This window comes from Bidens hawaiensis, unplaced genomic scaffold (genome assembly GCF_021521415.1).
Source record: "Bidens hawaiensis isolate Kalapana, Puna unplaced genomic scaffold, B.hawaiensis_p1.1 tig00001382_1, whole genome shotgun sequence".
Taxonomy (NCBI): domain Eukaryota; kingdom Viridiplantae; phylum Streptophyta; class Magnoliopsida; order Asterales; family Asteraceae; genus Bidens; species Bidens hawaiensis.
Genome location: NW_027491078.1, coordinates 4205346 through 4215372, shown reverse-complemented (window position 1 = coordinate 4215372; position 10027 = coordinate 4205346). Strand labels below are relative to the sequence as shown.

Below are 10027 nucleotides of genomic sequence, written 5' to 3'. Positions count from 1 at the left end.
CGCAGAAGATCCTGATATGGATCATAATGTTTGCAACATCTTGATCAGTATTGATCTTGATTGAAACAAATTAGTTTATACTTTATAAATTATTCTTATAGATATATAGTTACCAAAAATTTTAATATATAGTCATGGCTTGTGTAGTTTATCTAAATGTTAAATAATATTTTATCAAAATCCATTCTAATTGTATATATCATCACATAACCTTTCCTTTACAAATTATATTCTCATAGATATAGTTGCTATAAATTTATATGAAGAATAAGTCATGACTTGTATATTTATCTAAATTCTATGTAGTATTTATCAAATTCATCTTATATATATGTCACATAACATTCAGCATTTCATTCACACAATAGCCAAAATTCCATTTGATATTGTAATCCATCATGTCTTTTAAGGAAAAATCACAATCATCATTGGAAGGACCAACAAATAGAAATTTAATTACAATCCTCAGCATCGATGGCGGTGGAGTACGAGGGATTATTCCAAGTGTGATCATTGATTTTCTGGAGAGTGAACTACAGGTATGGTTGCATTATACACAATTTTTTTATAGAATAGTATCAGTTTAAGACTTGTTGAGACTTGATAGATATCAGATGGGGAGAATGCAAGAATTGCTGACTATTTTGATATCATTGCCGGTAAAAGCACCGGTGGTCTTGTGACGGCTATGTTAACTGCTCCAAATAAAGATGGTCGTCCGATTTTTACAACTAAGAATGTTAAAAGTTTTTATCTAGAACATTGTCCAAAAATCTTCCCACACCATGGGTACGCACATATAATTAGACAATATTAGCTGATGATTTGTGCAAACTTTGCGTTATCCACTTATTATATTTTACTTTGCACAATATGTAGCAATGCATTGGCTCCTGCTACAAAAGTGGTGAAAGCTATATCCGGACCACAATATGATGGTAAATATCTACACAAGATTATACAAGAAAAACTACAAGAAATACGACTCCATGAAACATTAACAAATGTCGTTATACCGACATTTGACATCAAGTATCTGCAGCCAACGATCTTCTCAAACTACCAAGTATTTTAAATTTCACACTTGAGACACCATAAATATTATAGTTAAGAAAAAAGATATGTTATTTTTTCTTGAAATATTCGACACCGTAATATTGTACTAATAGTTGTGTTTGTTTAATCATTTGAAGTTGAACTCGGGCCTTGATGCCAAGTTATCTGATATATGCATTGGAACGTCAGCAGCACCAACTTATCTTCCATCCCATTCGTTCCAAACCAAAGATCTTAAAGGACGGTTACTTAAAGAATTCAATCTTATTGATGGTTTAATGGCCGCCAACAATCCGTTATGCCCTATATATGTATTATATGTGTGTATATCACAAAGAGTATATCTAATTGAATCTTTAGTTTTCACATTTGACTTTCTTGGATATTAATGAGTAAATATATTTATGTACAAATAATCATCAAAATTTTAAAATATAAAACTTGTATTGACATATATAATATGTAAGATTTTATATATATATATATATATATATATATATATATATATATATATATATATATAGGGGTGGGATCTAGAGATAACTCTTCTTAAAGAGAGAACTAGAGCACTAATAAAAACTATTTTTAACTTTTTTTAAAAAAATATTTTACGATTTTTTTTCCCTTTCTCCTTCTAATAAGATGATATTGCTCATAAAAAAAACTGGCGATGTAGTGCATATGTGCACTAATGTGTATTGCATATATACGATAGTGTTTTATTGCATATAATACAACACAATTGCATTATACAATACACACTATTGAATATATGCAAATACAAACACTAATAATTGTACTCGAAACAAACTATCGCATATAAGTAATACAACACTAATGCACATATGCACTATATTGTTTTTTTTGTATTTTTGTATATAATATAACACTATTGCACTAATACAATACAAAAAATTGCGTATATGCTATTCAACATTATTGCACATATCAAAATACACACTAGTGCACATATGCAATAAAAAAAGTCGATGTATTGTATATGTGCACTACAATGAGTTTTTTTTATTTTTTTTATTTTTTTCGAGTAAATGGTAACATAACATAAGAATAATGGCAAAAACGGAAATTTAAAAATATTTTTTAATTAAATTAAAAATATTTCTTTATTAGTTATCTAGTTCTCTCTTTAAGAAGGAGTTATCTCTTGATCCTCTCCCTATATATATATATATATATATATATTTATGTGTGTGTGTTAATTGAACTCTCAATCTTAGTGGTTTGTACATTTGGCTAATATATTTTTTTAGACTTTGGTTGCGATCAGCGAAGTAACTAAAGAAATATCAGAAAACCGTAACCTTTTCTCAATAAAGCCAATAGAATACGGGCGGTTTCTAGTTCTGTCATTGGGCACAGGATCCCTAAAATTTCAAGAGAAGTATGATGCTATAAAGTCCTCTAGTTGGGGCGTTCTAGGGTGGTTGGCTGCTAGTGACGACATGGTTGACTACCATATCTCTACCGTCTTCCAAGCCCTTCATTCACAAGAAAATTATCTTCAAATTCAGGTGTTTGCAATACTTTATTAATATTTATTCACAAAGTTAAAAAAAGTGGCTAGCTAAATAAAATACATTGTAGCAAAACTTACTTTTTTCTAAAACATTTTTAATTTCTACATTCTACAATTACAACTCGTTTAGAAATACACAACATATTTAATAGATTCAAAAACCACCCATATGTATAAAACATGTTTTCTCAACACTTGATATAACTGATATAAATGGTAACTTTGTTATTTGCAGGATGACACTCTAAGCGGTGACATAGTTTCCATAGTTTTGGCAACACAAGAAAACTTGCAAAATCTAGTGAAAACGGGCGAGAAGTTGTTAAATAAGCCAGTGACAAGGGTGAATTTAGGCACGGGCAAATACGAACCTTATGATCATCACACTGCAAACAAGATGGCTTTAAAAAAGTAAATTTAACTGGTTTTTTCTTCTAGTTAACATACTTATCTTAGAAGTTATAACAAGTGTTTATGTGTTATCATAGGTTTGCAAAAAATGCTCCACACGGAAAAGAATGCCCGAGAACATAGAGATTAGAGGGCGGTTTAACCAAGGAAAGTCGACCGAAGATCCAACTACTGTTTCACGAACGATGCTACTTGATTGATATTATAGGACTTTAATTACTTTACACGTACTTATATATTATACTTTTATCAAATAACAATGTAATTAAAAATATCTCGTATTTCAAATAAATCTATGGTTGTTTGCTTTATAATATGTTTTTTTTTCTATCATAAAATATGCAATCAAACATTTTGTACGAAGCAGCGAATGATCAATTAATGAAAAATATAGTAACAACTATGATATAAAACGCAGTAAGTCAGTAACAACTATGATGTAACATGCTATGGTCTTTTACTTTACCAAATGGATGCTACTTCTAATCAATCTCACTTTTCGTCTAATATACAAAGACCGGGTCTCAAAAACTAGATCCATTTAGCTATTTAGTTCTACATATTATGATCCGCTAAAATATCTTTTATTTTGTTCCATGCGGTGTAAACGAGCCAAGTTGAGCCCGAGCTCGACTAGGCTCACTTCGACTTACTAGAGCTCGGCTCGGTTCGGCTCAAGCCCTTATTCTAAAACTTGAGCTTGGCTCGTGATTTATTTTTAGTTAATTTTGTATATTTTGAGAAAACTCTCAAACTAGCCCAAGCTAGTCTTGAGCTCATGTAGTAAGGCCGAACGGGCCTAATAATTTCTACATAAAGGACCATAAAATTATAAAATCATAAAAACAATCAACTTCGTCAACTGTTAAAAAAAAGTCCATACAAGTCTATTACGCATGATAATGAAATTTGTGAGACTATGGTTATTAATATCCCCATCTATATCTTACGATCTTTGTTTAAAAAGAACGCGTCGATCTTGTGTATAGCATGCTTGTTTATGTTAGATTGCAAGATATTGATCGGTATTGATGAACTCATTTACTATGAATCAATATAGTAGTAATCCCAAAGGTGACGAGTAAACATTAAATGAAGACAACGATTATATTATAATTTATATATATATATATAGATAAAGTATAGAATGAAAACCCACTTGAGTTGTGAAAACCCGCGAAAACCCTATGCAACATCGTTTTTTTTTTTTTGTAATATATGTTGTAACATTTAATACAAAACATTGAAACATTAAAAAAATTGTTTTGCTATTTTTTAACATTTTTTTAATATGCTTTTAGGAGATAGAAAAAGTTATATTGATGTTAATATTTTTTATTAAATTTAATTGTGGATCACAAGATTTAATCTTTAATTAAAAACATGTGGTTGAGAATGAGTTTCTAGAGTTTTCACAACTTAAGTGGGTTTTTATTTTAACATAACCCTATATATATATATATATATATATATATATATATATATATATATATGATAAGGTTAAAATGAAAACCCACTTGAGTTGTGAAAACCCGCGAAAACCCTATGTAACATCGGTTTTTTTTTTTGTTACATGTAATATATGTTGTAACATTTAATACAAAACATCGAAAAAAAATGTTTTGCTATTTTTTAACATTTTTTTACTAATTTTTATATATGTTTTCAGGAGAGAGAAAAAGTTATATTTATATTTACACTTTTTTTATTCACTTTAATTGTGGATCACAAGATTTAAACATTAATTAAAAACATCTGGTTGAGAATGGGTTTCTAGAGTTTCACAACTCAAGTGGGTTTTCATTTTATACTTAGCCTATATATATGGGATGGTGCAGGAGAGAAGCCATCTTATTATGAGAAATGCGATAAGTGAATTCTAACCATTGATTAAGATTGATCATTGATCTACATTAGTTATGGCATATTTGTAAAAAATTTATATCTGGTTTTAATGATTTTAAATCAAAAAGGACAGTGTGGTAATTTCCTAACCATGTTAAATAAAGAAACGTGGTTAATGTCAACCAGAATGTCTTTCATCACTCTTGAGTTCTCCCGGTTCCCAAAGCACGTGATAAGAACAAAATCAAGACATATATTCACAAATTGAACTTGGTGAAACCCTAAATTGTGTTCCGACTATGATGAAGAAATCACAAGGCTGCAAGCTATTAATTCAATTTTCCTTACTTTCTTGAAGTTCCATTCTCAATTTATATAAAGGGCCTGCTTTTAGTTTAACCATTGGAGTGTAGACATCATCTATTGAAAGGTTAGGGTTTTTTTCTTAATTCCATTTTTTATAATTCTTTTTTGGTGGATTAATTGAATCGCAGGCCCTTGCAAATTGAGAATACTACATTAAAATATCATCTATTGATTTGTGTTTTAAATTACCGTTTGGATATTAATAGAGGAATCTGGTAGAAACAGGATTGGTTTGTCTTAGACTTTGATTTAGCATACTCCTATATTTGGCTATACAATTTTTGTGGTTAATTATTATTAACAATTTAGTGCTTGTTGTTGTTACTATAGATTATTTGGACTTTATTTTTGTGTTTCTTAGTCCTTCCCTTCAGTATACATACATTGATACACACTCATTAATAAACAACTTAGTTACAATTGAATGCATGTGTGTAATTAGTGTTTGATTTCCATATTTATTTTTTAATACAGTGGTGCAAGTTTTTTATACATTATGAATTGTACACATATAGGGTCATGATGATTAGCTCCCACACACATAAAATTTATGTGCATGTTGGAAATTAGATTTTTATAGTTTTTGGTGTTGCTACATAATATATGTGTAGGAAAATAGTTGGTGTACTAATTAACTAATATGTAGGATATATTTATCATGTGTATGTATCAACTATGACTACACAACTTAATTCTTGAAACTGTGTATGATGTCTAGATTTGCTATTTTACACAAACAATATATGAGTTGTTATATTGTGTAGGAAATGTGTTTATTGTGTAGTATGTCAAAATTTGTTGTATAGCTCATGTAACAGTTTATATGATGGTTACAGATTTATTGATATAATTTCTTAGGTTGTGTTTGTTTTTGCTTAAAACATCTGCAGGAGCCTTATGTCTGCGGGCGCACAGCCATAAGCTTCTGAAGACTGTTTGTTTGTTTTTTAAAATAAGATCTGCAAATTGCTTTTATGGTCTTAAAAAAGAAGCTATTGTTTAACTTCTTCACACATCTTCACACTTCTTAATATCCTATCAACACCCAATGTCCAACACCACCACCCATCATGCGCCGCCACCACCACCACCCACTGTCCGCCACCACCACCGTCCATCACCGCCACCACCCACCACCCACCGTCCGCCACCCACCACCACCTACCATCCGCCACCAACACCATCCAGCACCCCCACCGTCCATCACCACCACCACCCACCCGTCGGCCACAACCGTCGTCCACTACCACCAACCACCGTCCGCCACCACCACCTATCATCCGCCACCAACACCGTCGACCACCCACCACCATCACTATCCATCACCACCACCACCCACCACCACCACCTACCATCCACCACCCACCTCCATCACCGTCCATCACCACCACCACCCACCGTCCGCCACCACCACCGTCCACCGCCCTCCACCAACTATTTTACTAGTCTACAAACGTTAAATGACTTCTATCTACTGGATATGTATGATAGGTAACTAATTTTCAACTTATGCAGACGATACCCAGCTTATAAAACAAACAGTATTATATTTTCAGATTGCAGACCTTCAGACCGCATCTTCAGTTGCAGACATGAAATCAGATGAAATCAGATTGCAGACAGTTTTTGTCTTAAAAAACAAATAGCACCTTAGTATCCCATATTTGTAGTGCCAATTTCATGTTTTATTGTGAATATGCTAAACTTAAAAACTGTATGACATGTTTGTTGTAGAGAACTTGTTTGTGTTTTATGGAATGAATATTTTGTAGGATGTTATTGTGTGTATGGAATGAATATAGCGTGTATGGAACTTGTTTGTGATATATGGAATGAATATTGTGTAGGATGTTACTGTGTGTAGGATCTTTCGTTTGGTGTGTATGATACCATTTTTACTACTTGTGGAGGAAACGTTGTTTCGTATGTAGGTTGTTAACTATTTTTGCCCAGTGTGTGGGATGTCATTTAGTGTGTAGGATGTCCTGTTTGTTCTGTATGATTTCACATTTGTTATGTATGTAGAAAACATCTTTTTTGTATGCTGGTTGTTAATGTGTTACGGTCTTTGGCAATTATGTAGGTTGTGACCTTTATGTTTATCTTTTTCAGACTTGTGCATGAAAATAGTGTTTGTGATGATGATCGGACTTACGTATAAAAAAAATTATTTTTGAATGTTTTAATTTATAACTTTAAATATTTTTCTAATGGTAATTTACATTGTGCAGAAGCGTTTTTTGTGAACTACTTGCACGAGGTTGGACATCCAAAGGCGAGGGAAATGCATTCCTTAACACCAATTAGGTTGCTCTTAAAATGGGTCGCACAAAACAATTACAAAGATGCTGGATTTTTTCTCATGGGCATATGGAGACCTAGATGGGGAAAGGAATTTGGGATGTAAGCGTTGAGATAAAATTAGCATGTGTAGGTGAGTGTAGGTGTTGGTGTTTGTGTAGTTAAATATGTATTGATTTTTTTTCCTTTTTCTGTTAATAATTAAACATTTTGTCGTTATCATTATTGCATTTTTTATGTCGAAGTATTGAATGTATAGTGGATTGTGTATCATACTTCGACGAATATGATTATTGTTGTGGTTTGGATTTTGCAATATTGTATTGCGAAGGTTAGTGTAGGGTTATGCTAAATGCAATTTTGTTACAGTATGCTTTATAATCTCATATTCTCATATTGTGTAGGTCAGTGAAAGTAGTGTAATTAACAATCGATACATTTATTTGGAATGAAATATAATTGTATTATGCGATTAAACTTGGTAAACAAAATAATTTGGAAAAATTTTGATGGGTATAATGAAGAAGTAATACTGAATCTTAGGTCATTATAATATGTAGGGTAAATAAATAATGCTGAATCTTTAACTACAAATTAAATAAATTAAAAGAAGAAGAAGAAAATATTAAAAGGTATGTGAAGAACCAAACAAATTATTATTATAATATTTTTTAAATTAAAGTAACACATATTTAAATAAATAAAAGACTAAACCGAAACTTCCAAAATATTAGTATTTACCAAAACAAAATAATTTAATCTTTACTATTATGCCTTTTGAATTATTTAAAAGAAAAACACAATAGAAAATTTGTGATTGGTTGAAGCAACTTCTCACATTTCTCACAATAAGATGTGTGTGTATGTTTAAGTTCAGAAGAGAAATGAAATTACTGTGAGAAATGCGAAAAATGAATATAAGTCACTAGTTTTATTTTAGGTTTTAAATGTTTAAAAATAAACGAAAAAAATTGTAAATGCAACAATAAATGCATTCCCTCTCTTCATTTAATACAACTAATATAACTATAATAAATCACTCACTAATTATGGATACACATATTCTATACGTGTGTAGGTTATATATTTTTCGTATATAGGTAATATGTTTTCTTATTTTTAGAACGTTATATGTTTTCGTTTAGGTTGTATATGTTTTATTGACATTTAATGCTAACATATTTAAGATAGTTTTTTTGTCTTATTCATCACAATGTACCTACGTGTTGATTGATATTGATATATTGAGTTGGAAGAAATTGGTTTTTGATAGAAAAAAAATTTAATATATGAATAAATTGTATTTGTGTAGGATAAAATTTTCGAGTGTAGGTTATATGTTTTTCGTGTGTAGGTTATACGTTTTCGTGTGTGTGTGTGTAGTTTATTGATGCTGAATTTTGTGTGTTGGTTATATGTTTTTCGTGTGTAGGTTATATGTTTTCTTATTATTAGAACAAATGTAGGTTATATGTTTTCTTATTATTAGAATAAGTGTAGGTTATATGTTTTTGTGTAGGTTGTGTACTTTTTGGTTGATATTTAATGCAAACACGTGTAAGATAGATTTTTGTATCATTCATCACAATGTAACTACGTGTTGATGGATATAATATATTGCGTTGGAAGAAATTGGTTTTTGATAGAAAGAAATTTTAATGTATAAATAAATTGCACTTGTGTAGGATAAAAATTCAAGAGCGAAAAAATAAGTTATAAAATAAACGAATTATTATTTTCCAATTATAATAATTTGATTAGTTATATTAATTGAATAAATAATTATTATATTTATTAGTTATATTAATTGAAGAGAGAGCATGCATTAATACTTTCCTCATTTATCTTTAAGCATTTAAAATATAAAATAAAACTAGTGGCCCATATTCATTTCTCACATTTTTTACAGTAATTTCATTTCTTTCATGAACCATCCATATATATATATATATATATATATATTTGCAGTTTTCTCTCTTTTTTTTCTTTCTTTCTGTAAAGAATCATGTTTGGAAATTTCTAAAATATTATAACTAAATTTTAAAAAACTTTATTGATTTAGTTTACATATTTAGTATTTGATTGATTTTTTAATTAAAAAAAAGTTTTTACTTTTTAATAATCAGTTATTGAACCGGTTATTTCAGTTTACTTGTCTGGCTAATAACCGAACCAGTTAGCAGAGAAACTCTCTAATAACTGGTTTTTGTGCACTTTATCTAAAACCGAACTGGTTTTCTTTAAATAACCATTATACATCTACCTTAGTACCTTTACATACTAGGATGCACCCCTTGATTAGTTAATCCCTCTCAAGTAATCAAGATTGTATTAAAAATAAAGTTTCAAACGTTTAACATGAACCCAAAAGGTTAAAAAGTATACTTTGCTATATTATTTGTAAGTTGTTAGTTCTATTTTAAAATTTTAAAATTTTAAAAGTTTAGCTAATTATGAACATATCAAAAATTAGAGGTGCGCTAATCGGGTATCATTAGGAACCGGAACCGG

At 30.2% G+C, this 10027-nt stretch overlaps 1 protein-coding gene across 1 annotated transcript; it reads left to right on the top strand.

Annotated features, from left to right (window-relative positions):
- The first annotated feature begins 398 nt into the window (after nt 1–398).
- LOC143573732 (patatin-like protein 2) lies at nt 399–3008 on the top strand. The gene is made up of 6 exons (XM_077058535.1): nt 399–539; nt 608–789; nt 880–1066; nt 1194–1367; nt 2328–2588; nt 2829–3008. The coding sequence occupies exons 1-6, from the start codon at nt 399–401 to the stop codon at nt 3006–3008; spliced, it is 1125 nt and encodes a 374-aa protein (XP_076914650.1).
- Nucleotides 3009–10027: the final 7019 nt, after the last annotated feature.

What these genes read in the sequence shown, in the direction of transcription:
- LOC143573732 (XM_077058535.1), top strand. Translation starts at nt 399, where the DNA reads ATGTCTTTTAAGGAAAAATCACAATCATCATTGGAAGGACCAACAAAT. An exon ending in AAAATCTTCCCACACCATGG is followed by an intron (nt 790 to 879) that starts GTACGCACATAT and finishes CACAATATGTAG; the next exon opens with CAATGCATTGGCTCCTGCTA. An exon ending in AAAATTATCTTCAAATTCAG is followed by an intron (nt 2,589 to 2,828) that starts GTGTTTGCAATA and finishes TGTTATTTGCAG; the next exon opens with GATGACACTCTAAGCGGTGA.